This window comes from Canis lupus, chromosome 20, assembly GCF_003254725.2.
Source record: "Canis lupus dingo isolate Sandy chromosome 20, ASM325472v2, whole genome shotgun sequence".
NCBI classification, from domain to species: Eukaryota; Metazoa; Chordata; class Mammalia; order Carnivora; family Canidae; genus Canis; species Canis lupus.
The window spans coordinates 52,141,946-52,156,112 of NC_064262.1; the positions used below are offsets into that span (position 1 = coordinate 52,141,946).

General features: G+C 50.4%; 1 protein-coding gene across 7 annotated transcripts in view; it reads left to right on the plus strand.

Moving 5' to 3' along the window:
- Nucleotides 1-14,167, plus strand: part of LOC112666455 (mucin-16) — an 84,508-nt gene that overhangs the window by 46,184 nt on the left and 24,157 nt on the right. For 3 of the 7 annotated variants that reach the window (XM_049097635.1, XM_049097636.1, XM_049097640.1), the window contains exons 26-43: nt 425-546; nt 752-819; nt 1,417-1,589; nt 1,701-1,736; nt 1,963-2,019; nt 5,357-5,478; nt 5,830-5,897; nt 7,474-7,646; nt 7,980-8,015; nt 8,253-8,312; nt 9,300-9,424; nt 9,712-9,779; nt 11,870-12,042; nt 12,165-12,200; nt 12,670-12,794; nt 12,988-13,055; nt 13,638-13,810; nt 13,921-13,956. The exons of 1 other annotated variant lie outside the window; for it this stretch is intronic. In XM_049097635.1, coding sequence (XP_048953592.1) covers nt 425-546; nt 752-819; nt 1,417-1,589; nt 1,701-1,736; nt 1,963-2,019; nt 5,357-5,478; nt 5,830-5,897; nt 7,474-7,646; nt 7,980-8,015; nt 8,253-8,312; nt 9,300-9,424; nt 9,712-9,779; nt 11,870-12,042; nt 12,165-12,200; nt 12,670-12,794; nt 12,988-13,055; nt 13,638-13,810; nt 13,921-13,956 — 1,719 coding nt within the window. The remainder of the gene's footprint in view (nt 1-424; nt 547-751; nt 820-1,416; nt 1,590-1,700; nt 1,737-1,962; nt 2,020-5,356; nt 5,479-5,829; nt 5,898-7,473; nt 7,647-7,979; nt 8,016-8,252; nt 8,313-9,299; nt 9,425-9,711; nt 9,780-11,869; nt 12,043-12,164; nt 12,201-12,669; nt 12,795-12,987; nt 13,056-13,637; nt 13,811-13,920; nt 13,957-14,167) is intronic. 3 more of the 7 variants (XM_049097638.1, XM_049097639.1, XM_049097637.1) reach the window with 3 other exon arrangements.

The window sequence follows — 14,167 nt, forward strand, 5'->3', positions numbered from 1 at the left end:
CTGAATGATTTGCCTCAAGGCTTAAATGGATTAAAATTTAAGTGAAGCATTTAAAACAGGGCCTGACCTATACAAATGAAATGTATTTCTTCAAATAAATCTTTAAAAATCAGTAAATAGTTGGGTCCCAGAGAAATAATTTGAGTTAAAAAAAAAAAAACCCTCAGAAAAAGAGGATGTCTGTCTGGAATTTTAGCCAACTGGAGGGTCAGAATGTTTGTTGCATTTACCACCATAGTGTTTTTCCACACTTATCCCCAGAGCCCCTCACTTAATGCTAATGTCTGGGATCTCCTTCTTGTGGAGACTGCCCATCATGGAGGAAGCCCCTCTCCAGTATTTAAAGAGATAAATGTTTTTCCATCTCTTTGTGGGATGACCCATGTTTAGGCTCCCTGACATCTCCTTCTTGCCTCCATTGCAGCCACTGGTCCGACCCTGGTGCTGTTCACTCTCAACTTCACCATCACCAACCTGTCCCATGAAGAGGATATGGTTCCTGGTTCCTGGAGGTTCAACGCCACCCAGAGAAAGCTGCAGGGCCTGGTGAGAGCTCCGCCAGCAGAATTCCTGCCCCACCCACTGATGCAAGCACCGCCTACCTGATCTCTGTCACGCCCACGGAGACCCACCTACCTTACCTGTGCAGCCCCCCATGCAGGCCTGGCTCACTGGTGCTGGCCCGACTCCTCTCATTTCTGCCCTGCTCTCCACCCCTGAGACTTTCTACTCACTTGCCTCTCCTCTACAGCTCGGACCTTTGTTCAAGAACACCAGTCTGGGCCCCCTGTACTCCGGCTGCAGACTGACCTTGCTCAGGTGAGACCTTGCAATCCCCGGCCAGGGCTGCATCAAGGGCTCCCTGAGGACCCCAAGAGTTCCCTCTGCTTCCTACCTGCCCTCTCTGTCCATGTCCTCAGCAGAGGTGGAATTCAGGAGGCACTGGCTCCAGAACCAAGGCCTCTTCTGGTTGTAACCACCCCCGCCTCCCCCCACACACACACACTGTCCCCAGCTTCTGCAGAGCCCCTAGTCTGGGTCATCCTTCCCAATTCCCTCCTACCTCCCTTTGACCAAAGAGGGCATTTCCTTTGGGTTTTCAGTTCTTTCCCCAGGATTCCTCTCAAGGCAAGCTTGCCTTTTCTACTTGCTTTAATCCAAATTCCAGCTTTTCACCTGTCTCAAGTAGGAGCTCTCCTGTCCCCATGCTCTGAGGTTGCAGGTTTCAGATTTGCAATTTAAGAAATCCTGCCACCACCCCCCCCCCCCCACCATGACTGTGTGCACATTCCTGGGCTGGCCAGAAGTGGGTGCCAGCCTTCTCATTTGCCCTGGCCCCCTCCTGGCCTGCCCCCAAGGTCCCAGGAGCCCTGCCCTGGGACTCCATCTAGTGATACCCCTACCCATCCTCCCCAGGCCCGAGAAGGATGGGGCAGCCACTGGAGTGGATGCCATCTGTACCTACCGCCCTGACCCCATGGGCTCTGGGCTGGACAGAGAGCGGCTGTACCAGGAGCTGAGCCAGCTGACCAGAGGCATCACTAGGCTGGGTATCTACACCCTGGACCCAGACAGTCTCTACATCAATGGTGAGGGATTGCCATCTTGGTCCACATTTCAACAGGCCCACATCCTCCTCTCCATTCCTCCCTTTCTGTGATTACTCACCCTCGTCACCCTTCCTCCGTCTCCCTGTGCAGGTTACACCCGCAAGACCCAGGCCACCACCCCCAGCAGTGAGTATTCAGAGGCTTCAGGAGTCTCTGCAACCCTGTGAGTCCCCACCCTTAAAATGGAAGTGTCCAGGAGCCCATGGCCTGCCCTGTGCACCTCTGTTCCACCCCCAGCTCCGTGTGAACTGGGACCTACACCTAAGAAATTCCCAGGCACGGCTACCCCCTCGCTGGTAATCCCTGAAGTGAGGGATCCTCACCCTCAAATTCTTGTTTTTTTTCTCTCCAGCTTCTATGGTGGCCACAGTTTCTGCAGGGATGCCAGCCTCCTTCTCCAGTCCCACAGGTAGGCATTCTCTCCTCTGAAGAGGCTCCCAGCTACTCTTGGTGGGTACTAATCACAGGACATGGGAGGAGGAGTAGAGTGGGTGGTATCTCCCAGGGGAGCCCAAGGGTGACTTCTGAGGATCTGCTAGGCCCTACCCAGGTCCTAGGGACTTCTTGAACACCAATCCCACTCCCAGCACTGGGAGTCTTCAGCCATTCTCTTTAGCCTGTGTCTGAAACCTATAGGTGACCCCTGATGTCCAAATCACCCTGCATCCCTTGGAAAGTAGAGAGCAGATCTATTCACTGATAATAGATTTGTCCAGTGGCCAGCTTGCCAAAGCCTAGTCAGTGAAGAATCAATTCTTCAGTTTCCCCAGCTAACCAATTTACCAACAGCTTATTTTAAGGAATATTCTCTGTGAACATATTCAATAGATATGACTTTATTCTTCTTCTTATCATGTCTTTATGAATATGTTCCTTGTGAATATATATAGTCTCTCCCTGACCATAGTCAATGCATATAATCATTTCATTTAAGGAATGTTGGATCTGTCAAAGTCTAGGGACCATGGGGTCATTTCCACTTTTCATGAATATCTTAATCCTTTTATCCTTTTTATTATGAAAATTGCCAAAAGTAGTGGCAATTGAAAGAATAGCGCAAGGAAATCCAGTTGTCCACCACAGTTGTTGACCTTTTGTCTTTGTACATGATTCTGTTATATGACATAGGTGTCCCTAAACTATGCTATGCAAAATCACACGACAGAAGGTGCAGGGCTGAGGATGGGGTCAACACTCGAAAACCTTGTCAGTGACAAAATAAAAAAATAGGCATCTAATAAGACAGCACAGTTTTACAAATGTTAAATGGCTAAGAAATATAAATTAGTGCAATAAATGCAGCACTTTACTCTGAAAGAGGCCTGACGTTGTTGGCTTGTGGAAGTTAGCAAAATGATTAAAGAAGGAGGATTACCTGAAATCCTACAGAAAGCAGAAACCCAGGATGAGTAGGGTCATCCCTCCTAATACCTCAGGGGTGTGATTTAGCCAGTAGATGCTTGAGTTGTGTCCATGCATTTTGTGTACGCCTACAGAGGGGGGTTTAGCTGCGTTCAGGGTTCATCTTTTGTGTGTCTTGCAGACAAAATTGCACACACACACACAAACATGAAATCTACATTGTGTTCACAGTTACCTAATGTATCAATGACCCTGAAAAAATTGTGTTTTCAAAACAAGCATTATGGTAGAACTGACTAGACAAAGATGTAGACGTAATTTTTTTCCCTGATCCACTTGAAACTTGCAAATATCATGAGGCCTCACCATTAAAGATTTCAGCAAGAATCCCCACAAAATCAGGACATTGCCTTATGTAACCGTAATAGCATTACTGTGCTTCAAAAAATAAGAACATTACGGTGTCATCTAGCATTGCAGTTTGTACTCACATTTTCCCCAAATATCTCCCTTTGGTAGGTGGCTTTTTTCTTTTTATAAAGATTTTCTATTTATTTATTCATAAGAGATACAGAGAGAGAGGCAGAGACATTGGCCGAGGGAGAGGTAGGCTCCCTGCGGGGAGCCCAGTGTGGGACTTGATCCCAGGACTGATCCATCCCAGGATCCCGGGATCCCGACCTGAGCCGAAGGCAGACACTCAACCGCTGAGCCATCCAGATGCCCCTAGGACTTTGATTTTTAAAGACAACAGAACAGAAGCTGTCTTTGCCTGCTTTTTTAAAATATACTTTTGAATAAGAATATTCTTGAGAGGAATTATTCACACAATACATCTTATTAAGTGAGTAAGTTGGGGAAAGAAATTGTTAGTTGGCAAATTGCTCCTGAGGTCAATTTTCAAACGCAGCATTGAAAGCTGAACCTGTCTGGGTGGGTCTTCAAAGGTGCCCTGGAAGGAGGAAGAAACTGGCTCAAGCCAAGACAGTCTCATGGTCTTCAGCTATGGGTTTCTCGCCTATTTTCTTCTCTTTTTCTTCTTTCTTTCTTTCTTTCTTTCTTTCTTTCTTTCTTTCTTTCTTTCTTTCTTTCTTTTTACCTATTTTCTTTTTCTTTTTTTTTATAAATTTATTTTTTATTGGTGTTCAATTTGTCAACATACAGAATAACACTCAGTGCTCATCCTGTCAAGTGCCCACCTCAGTGCCTGTCACCCAGTCACCCCCACCCCCCGCCCACCTCCCCTTCCACCCCCCCTAGTTCGTTTCCCAGACTTAGGAGTCTCTCATGTTCTGTCTCCCTTTCTGATATTTCCCACTCATTTTTTCTCCTTTCCCCTTTATTCCCTTTCACTATTTTTTATATTCCCCAAATGAATGAGACCATATAATGTTTGTCCTGCTCCGATTGACTTACTTCACTCAGCATAATACCTTCCAGTTCCATCCACGTCGAAGCAAATGGTGGGTATTTGTCGTTTCTAATGGCTGAGGGATATTCCATTGTATACACAGACCACATCTTCTTTATCCATTCATCTTTCGATGGACACTGAGGCTCTTTCCACAGTTTGGCTATTGGGATTTTGAGGTATTTCTAGGTTGAGCAAAGAAAAAACATGACCACTAGATGACAGTAGCAAGCACAAATGTTTGTGAGTAGTGCAGGTTTGCCTTCCCAGCAGGTGTCAGTCTGTGACATCTTCAGGAGGTTCTGGGTGGGCATCCCTTCTCAAAAGGGGGAAGGGCAAGAGGACTCCCAGGGGAGAGGAGTGGTCAGAGAAGACATTCTCCTGTCTAGGTGATGTCACCCGGCAGCCTGGAAAGGAGTCTCTGGGTTGCACAGCTCTCTGCCCAGCAGCAGTGGCTCAGGCTCTCCAAAGCCACGGGGTCCGTCTATTTTATAGCTCCCAGCTATTGGGTGCAGTTTCGGGGGTATGCAAAGCAGGCAGGCTCAAAGTGACAGAAATCGGCTGAAATCTGCCTGTTTGGGCTATATTTAAAAGAACTGGATATAAAATTTTGAGTTTGGTCCTGGCAGGCTTTTGAGCTCATGGATCCCAGCCTGCTGTGAAGAATTAAGTACCCTATGAGCTCATATGCAGGCACCATCTCTGGCTCATTATGTAACACCCCGACACCAGCATCTTCCATTTCCGTATGTGGCCAAAGCTGCCTCCTCTCCCCACCCCCACCCCATCTCCAGCCTCAGATGAACAGAGAATGATACTCAGGAGAGTCCCAGGGGAAGGCAGCCTCTCCCAAGTACCTCCAAGATGATGGGTCCTCTGAACAGGCTGGAGCTGTGTCCCAGTGGCCCTTTGCCCCACATCTGATCCAGGCCTGACTCAGAGCATGGCCTCCTCTCCTCCTGTCCCTCTGCAGCTGCTGGCCATGCCCCAGTGCCCTTTACCCTCAACTTCACCATCATCAACTTGCACTACACGAAGGACATGCGGCCGGGCTCTGCGAAGTTCAACTCCACCCAGTCAGTTCTACAAGGCCTGGTGAGAGCCCCCTGCTGCCCATCCCTTTTTTCCATCCTCCCCATCCCTTTGAGTCTCCCTACTGTGCTTTTGGAGAATATGGAGGGCCCCAGAGCGGACAGTTTCTGGGTTCAAAACTCGGAACTGCCACAGGCAGGTGATGTGCCTTCGGAGTAGTGATCTTGCCTTTTGGTACCATTGGCTCATCTGTAAAAGTAAGATAATAAAAGCCTTTATCCCAGAGGGTTCTTTTGAGAATTCAGTGTTGTATTGAGACGATTGGGGAGTTGCTGTTTCCTTGTAAAATATTGTGTTTTGAAATGATGGTTGGTTTTACATTTCTTTTTCATTCACTCACTTCATTCTTCTCAGCTCAAGCCGTTGTTTGCCAACAGCAGCATTGGTTCACTCTACACTGGCTGCAGAGTGACGGCACTCAGGTAAGACCTCCTTTTTGGCCTTAGGAAGTGTAATAAGGTGTGGGCTGGTTGGGCTAGCCAGGGTCCGGACTAGGGAGGCCACCAAGATACCTTGAGCACAGTATAAAAGGAGGTGCTCACGCTCAGGGATTAACTCGATGTTTGCACAGCCCTGAGTGTAAGCACTCCGTTAGATGTTGTGTCCAGGCCCCTTGCTTGTCTCACACAGTTCCCAGCTCTGGTGCCAGACCCATGCACTGCCCTCTCTGGGTCATCTTAAGCCCAATCAGATAATCAGACTTGCAAGACCTGAACAAGCCATACACAGACAGGAAAGGGCATGCCAGCGAGGCAGCACTGGGCATTTCTTTTCTTGTAAGAACCTTCTTGGCAGTCCAAGGACTATTATTTTGGCATCCAGGTGACAATTAATAAATATGACTTCAGTGGAGGTCGCTGGAGGGAAGGTGGATGGGGGGACGGGGTAACAGGGTGATGGGCATTAAAGAGAGCACTTGATATAACGATCACTGGGAGTTATATGGAACTGATGAATCACTAAATTCTACCCCTGAAATGAATACTACACTATATGTTAGGTGACTTTGATTTAAATTAAAGAATTAAATTAAATTTTAAAAAGAAGAAATATAACCTCAGTAGATAGGTGATCGAGCTCCCCCCAGCTTACATGTCCCATGTCCCAAAAGGTAACTAATATCTCTTGTAACAGTCCTGACGAGTTAAGAGGTTTACCATACCAAAGGAAGCCCAAAGCTCTAGCTTCCCACCAGGTATTATTGTCTGTTTTCTGCCCTCCCAGAGAAGATGCAGGTCACCAACAAGGGGTCATTTTCACCATAAGCAACATCACCAGGTAACACAACTGACATTGCACCTGTAGCAAGTTCTTAGGAGACCACAGCTAGAAGCAACTTAGCTCAAGGTCACTTTCATCCTGTTGAGGCGCAAGGGATACTCTGTTTCTCCCCAGGAATACTCTCTGGCAGTGCAACCTGCTAGTTCCCCCAGGTTGTCCCATCAGGGTTAATTTTTTCTGCTTCCTTCCCCAGATAGCTGAGAATATGGGAAGCAGGTGGCCAGTGGGTGGGGGTCTTTGCTATGCAGCATCTCATGCTCAGATGCTCAGGTCCAAACATTGGGTTGTTCAGAGCTGCTATCCAGTGCTAGGGACTGTAAATATTCAGCTCTGTGGATATTTGTTTAATTAAACAATTAATTGATGAGCATTTGGCACCAGAGCTAGGTGTGATAGATCAGTCATTTCTGAACCCCATGGCATTCCAACAAAAGGGTTAGAGCTTTATCCACACTGCAAACATGGGAGAACCGAGTCAGACACACGTGGATTATTCAACAAGTGACAGAGCTAAGGTTTGAACCAATGGTCACCTGACTCTAGAACACCCACTCTGGTCCTTTATTGTGCAAGGATGTCCCTTCTCTTATGAGCAGCTTATGTCTGGACCAAGAGGGCAGATAAACAGGTATTCACATACATGTGGGCTATTGAAAGGATGTCCTGGCAGGGATGCCCCTCCGTCCTGTTCCCATACCCATGTCTTTCTCCCCTCAGGCCTGAAAAGGGTGGATCAGCCACTGGAGTTGACGCTGTTTGCACTTACCAACCTGACCCTTCGGGTCTCCAGCTGGACAGGGAGCGGCTCTACTGGGAGCTGAGCCACCAGACCCGTGGTGTCACTCAGCTCGGTTCCTACTTCCTGGACAGGGATAGTCTCTATGTCAACGGTGAGCATCTGGTGGTGACAGGGGTCTCCTCCTGCACCCCAGATGGACTATTCTGTGGATGCTCTGATCTCTGGCCAGAGGATACACCTGCATCTGCCTCTAGACTTTTCTCTCCTCCTTCTTCCTTTCCTTATGAGATCCCCCTTCCCCACCAAGGGCTATATCACACAGAGGGAGGTAGAAAGTCAGAGAAAGGTTCTAGGAGGCACCATCCACAGTGTGGAAGGGACAGGACCTCCTCATGGCAACTGTTCTTCCACCAGCAGTCCAGCCCCATCATCCCTCACTTAAGCCTTTCAAACATCCCACCTCACTCTTATCCACTTCCTGCAGGTTATACCAGACCACCACTGACCTTCAGCCCCAGTGGTAAGTGCTCAAATCCTAGATGGCTTCATGTCCCCACAGCTCATGGGAACAGCTGCTCCCTCTCCCTGCCCAGGGCCTCATGGAGGAATGGAACCATAGGGGCCTGGTCCCCCTCCTTTCCCCACCTCTGCCTTCTGTGACTCGGGCTGGGCATCAGGGGCATCAAGGGCTCCTGTCTCTGGCATCTCCAAGGTGATGGGGGCTTTGTCTTTCTTATTTCTGCTGCTTCCTCCTCAGTCCCTGTGACTTCCACGCCCTCAGAAACCTCGGCGGCTCCAATCTCCTCCAGCCCTACAGGTGAGAGCCTTCTCTCCATGTCTCCTTCCCTCTCACCATACACCTGTGCTTTGCAACGAGAAGAGCAAGAGAGTATGCACACACAGCTCAAAGCAAGGGGACAGCCTGGGGAGGTGAAGAATTTGTGGTCACTTTTACCGTCCACCCCATGTGGCATGCCAGGGTCCAACTTGTGACCATGCTGGCCTGAGGAGACCCAGGGAGTGAGTAGTGAGATTAGATGCAGTGGTACATTCTAGAACAATTCTTAAAGCTTTACCTCCTCTAGAATGGAACGGAAATAGTCAAAGTCAAATCCAGAACTAATTCCCAGAGCGCAGAGACTAAAGCAGAGGAATCAGGCATAAGTAGCAACGAGAAAAATGACTACAAAGCCATGGCAGCAGCAATCACTGATTGTTTGTCACATGATGGGGACTCTGCTTCACATGTACCATCTTCAGTCCCAGGAGATGGACACTGATCTTTCTCTGTTGAAGAAAAACAGGCTGGTTCTTGGGTATCTGGGTGTTTTTCTGAGGTCGCGCAGCCAGTGGATGGGCAGGACTCATGTTCAAGTCGTTCAAACTCTAGAATCTGAGCTTCTGCCCTAAAACAGCTGTGTGGCTTTGAGGAAGTGACTTAATTTCTCTGAAATTTATTTTCATCCCCTGTCAGTTGGGAGGATAAATAAAAGGATTCACTTCCAGGGTTTGCTTGAGGATGACATGAGATACTGGATGAAAAGTTCTTAGCACAGAGTGAGCTCTTACCAAACATCAGGTCTTATCATTATTATTGCTATTTAGGGCCATTGTTTATATCATTACTATATTAGTAGAATAACAAAATAAGATTCCCCATTTGGGGAGGAGATATTCTGAACTCTCGCACCAGATGTGAATACACTGGGCACCAGGGATGTGGATCCAGACACTACCCCCACCATCCCTCCATCCTTAAATCCAGCTAAGGCTCAGGGGTATTTCTCGCCCAACCTCACTGCAGTCTCTGGACCCGACCTGGTTCCATTCACCCTTAACTTCACCATCACCAACCTGCACTACACGGAGGACATGCAGCTAATAGGCTCAGCCAAGTTCAACAAAATAGAGAAGATCTTGCAGAACCTGGTGAGAGTCCCACCCACCTCATCCCACCACCCACTGATCCCCACCTACCCTCTGAGGCCAGCTCCACCCACCTCCCCCATACCCTGCCCAGGTCCTCCCACCCCCCTTCCGCCCAGTCATCCTCCCCCCCCCCCCCCCCCCACCCCCCCCCCCCCCCCCCCCCCCCCCCCCCCCCCCCGCCTCCCAGCAGATGCCAGCCCCACCCACCTCCCTCATGCCCCACCCAGGTCCCCCCCTGTCCTGCTCCCGTCCAGCTCAGTCTTACTCACCTCCTTCTCCTTCAACAGTTCAGACCATTATTCAAGAACACCACTGTTGGCTCCTTCTACTCTGGCTGCAGACTGACCTCGCTCAGGTGGGACCCCCTAGGAGATGGCCCAGTGAAGCACAGCGGAGATTCTTACCATGGCTAGGGCTAGGTCTTCCCTTTGGCCTCAGTCCTTTCCAACTCCCAACCTGGGATAGTCTGTCCTTTGGGCTGCTGGCCCCCCAGGTCCTGCTCTGGCTGGACCTTCCCATCCTCCTGAGCCTCAAATCTCCCATGGGGTATTTGATAGGAACAAAATGACGAAACATAGCAACTGCAAAGTATACACCAAAATTCTTCATAAAGGATGCACCTCTGATCCTTCACAAAGGATGCAATCCCTGGTCTACTGTGCCTCCGGCCCCACACTGCATTAAATATTTCTGGCTAACACTCAGCCAGACTTAGTATGTGTCAGACATTGGGGTTCTCAATGTTTGGTCACTATTGACCAGCTAGTTATTGTCGTGGGTGGTTATCCTCTGCACGATAGGATATTTAGCAGCATCTTGGCCACTAGATAGATGCTGTAAGTACCCCAACCCCTGATGTTGGGGACAACCAAATCTGTCACCAGACATTTCCAGATGTCTCCTGAGATGCAGAGCAGCCCAGGTTAGAGTCACTGGGTGAAATGCTTCCTGTCCATCATCTCCCTAGACTCTCTTAATGTCACTACTGTTATTTCTATTTTACAGATGAGAAATCGGGCACAAACAGGTTAAGGAACTTTCCCAGAGCCAATGGCTGCCAAATGGCGGAGCCAGGATTCAAACCTAGCCTCTTCAGAGTCCATACCTTTTCCCACTAAGCTTGTTTTGCTTCTTTTCTTTGGGAAGAACCATCAGTTCACTCCCCCTCCCTGTAATCGCAGCCTTCACTTCCCTGCTCCCTTCCAGGATAGAGAGGTGCAACTTGGCCTCACTTCACTGAGTGATGGGGCTTCTGAGCATTAGAGGGCTTCTCCACTCCAAGATCCCCTGGAGGCTTTAGCCTCAGTGGACAGCTCTCCAAGATATCTCCCTGCCTCCAAAAATAGAATCTAAGAAAGCATTCCCTCACTAAGGTGCTAGGATAGAGACAGGTGGAATAAAGCCCTTTGTCTCAGGGCCTAGCCCACAATGCTGATGCACCCACAGCAGAAGTGACCTCTCCACTCCCCTGGCCTGGAATTCCACAAATTTTCTTTCCATCCATAAACATTGCTTGAACACCTACTATGTCCAAGCTCTTTGCTGAGCTCTGAAATCTCCATGGAGGCCAAAGCACAGACTCTGCTATCAAGAAGCGTGTATTATATTAATTATAACGTAAACAAACACATTTATACAAATTAGTTACGTGTGATTATTATATGTGAATTGTGTAATTATATATATAGACATATAATTAATAGCAAAAATAATACTAAATAAAATAGTGACAGACACTTCCCTGGCACTTAGGGATGCAGCAGATCCTATTAGAAGCATTATGCTTATATCAACAGACTTAATCTTCACAGGATACACCGGGGTACCATGATTCTACCCATCTTACAGATATGAAACTGAGGCCCAGAGATCCTATTGAAGTGTTGGGATATGGGAAGTATAGTGGGTCTAGGAGGAGCTGAAGTGGCAGCTCAGTTCCTAGCGAGGAGGTCGTTGTGGCCAGGAGACACAGCTCCGGGCCAGGAGGAATGATTCAGGGAGAAGGAACCACAGGTGGAGAGCCTAAGGTAGCGAGCATGCAGAGCAGAAATGCTCAGCAGCAGGGGTGGGGAGGCAGGGAGATGCACAGGGCAGGTGGTGGATGACCTGTTGTACTTGATGGGGCAGGCGCAGTGGGGCTTCATTCACAGGCAGTAGGGGGCCAGAGGATTTCAGCAAATTCCTAACAAGGGAAGATTCCCATCTTAAGTGGGACTTGGTGCTGTGAAGAGCGTGGATCACGCAGCACCGGGAGGCCTGGACTCAGAAGGTGGCCACATTTCAGAGCAGATTCTCTCAGCAGTGGATGATGGGCCTCCTGGGGCCTGTCACCAGAAGCCCCACTACTTCCTAGCTGTCCCCATGGTACCCCCATAATGGTACCCCTCAAGGACTCTCCACAAACAGATCTTAATCATCTGCACTGTTGTGTCCTGCCCTCCCCAGGCCCGAGAAGGCCGGAGCAGCCACCCACGTGAATGCCATCTGCTTCCGCCGCCTGGAGCCTGCAGGCCCCGGGCTGGATAGAGAGCAGCTGTACTGGGAGCTGAGCCGGCTGACCCATGGCGTCACCTGGCTGGGCCACTACACCCTGGAGCAGGACAGTCTCTGTGTCAATGGTGAGCAGTGGCCACCCACGCTCCGCTGAGCTGTGAAGCTCATGGTCCACCCCCACCCCCCAAGGCTTCTTTATTCCTTCTCCATCTCAGCACCTCCTCTCTCTTATGTCCTCTCTCTGCAGGCTACACCCACCAGACACCAGTGACCGCCCCCAGTGGTGAGTACTCAAGGGTCTTCAGGAGCTCTGCCCCCCACTCCTCAATAGGGAAGGAAGCAGCATGCCCCTGCCCACACCTCCACCTGTCAGGGAGGGAAGGGGTCGAGCATACAGGCTGAGAAGTCATCGCAGTAAGCTTCAGCTGTGCATCACCTCTGTGCTGTTGACTGGACACAGAGAAAGGGCCACCATGTGGTCCAGGTCAGGTGCATGGAAGAAGGTACCTGTACGTGGGCTTGAATAAATAAGAACGTTAGGTGGTAGATTGTCCCCTGCAAATCCTGCCCACCTTCACCTGCTGCTTGGATTGGTCTCCTGTTGTCCACACTGGTTCTGGCATTAGGTCCCCAAGGCCCCCCAGCATTTGCTGTGCAGTCTCCAGTGAGGTAGCTGTGGGTCCCAGGCCCTGCCCATATATCCATCCATGGCCTGACTCAAGGTAGCCTCCCGTCTCCCTCCCCTGCTGCAGCCACCGGACAACCCCTGATGCCATTCACCCTCAACTTCACTGTCACCAACCTTCCCTACACGGAGGACATGCAGCCTCCAGGCTCCTTGAAATTCAACAGCACAGAGAAGTCCCTGCAGCGCCAGGTGAGAGCCCCGCACACCTCCCCCTGCCAGTCCCGCCCAACCAGCCTTCATGCCTCATCCTGACGCCAGGCCGCCCATGCCTGCCCCGACCTTGGGACTAGCCCCTCCCACCTCATTCTTGCCCCACCCACCCATGCCCATCCTGCCCCTGCATCTCAGATGATCTATTTACTTCCCTTGCTCTCACCCACAGCTCAGACCGTTGTTCAAGAACACCAGTCTGGGCCCCCTGTACTCCGGCTGCAGACTGACCTTGCTCAGGTGAGACCTTGCAATCCCCGGCCAGGGCTGCGTCAAGGGCTCCCTGAGGACCCCAAGAGTTCCCTCTGCTTCCTACCTGCCCTCTCTCCATGTCCTCAGCAGAGGTGGAATTCAGGAGGCACTGGCTCCAGAACCAAGGCCTCTTCTGGTTGTAACCACCCCTGCCTCCCCACACACACGCACTGTCCCCAGCTTCTGCAGAGCCCCTAGTCTGGGTCATCCTTCCCAATTCCTCTTACCTCCCTTTGACCAAAGAGGGCATTTCCTTTGGGTTTTCAGTTCCTTCCCCAGGATTCCTCTCAAGGCAAGCTTGCCTTTTCTACTTGCTTTAATCCAAATTCCAGCTTTTCACCTGTCTCAAGTAGGAGCTCTCCTGTCCCCATGCTCTGAGGTTGCAGGTTTCAAATTTGCAATTTAAGAAATCCTGCCCCCGCCCCCCATGACTATTTGCACAGTCCTGGGCTGGCCAGAAGTAGGTGCCAGCCTTCTCACTTGCCCTGGCCCCCTCCTGGCCTGCCCCCAAGGTCCCAGGAGCCCTGCCCTGGGACTCCATCTAGTGTTACCCCTCCCTACCCTCCCCAGGCCCGAGAAGGATGGGGCAGCCACTGGAGTAGATGCCATCTGCACCCACCGCCCTGACCCCATGGGCTCTGGGCTGGACAGAGAGCGGCTGTACCAGGAGCTGAGCCAGCTGACCAGAGGCATCACTAGGCTGGGTATCTACACCCTGGACCCAGACAGTCTCTACATCAATGGTGAGGGATTGCCATCTTGGTCCACATTTCAACAGGCCCACATCCTCCTCTCCATTCCTCCCTTTCTGTGATTACTCACCCTCGTCACCTTCCTCTGTCTCCCTGTGCAGGTTACACCCGCAAGACCCAGGCCACCACCCCCAGCAGTGAGTATTCAGAGGCTTCAGGAGTCTCTGCAACCCTGTGAGTCCCTGCCCTTAGAATGGAAGTGTCCAGGAGCCCATGGCCTGCCCTGTGCACCCCTGCTCCACCCCAGCCTCGGGTGAATGGGGACCCATACTCCTACCCACAGATGCCAACCTTGACCCACCCTCTCACTCACCTCCCACATCCATCTACCACCAAATCATCTCTTCT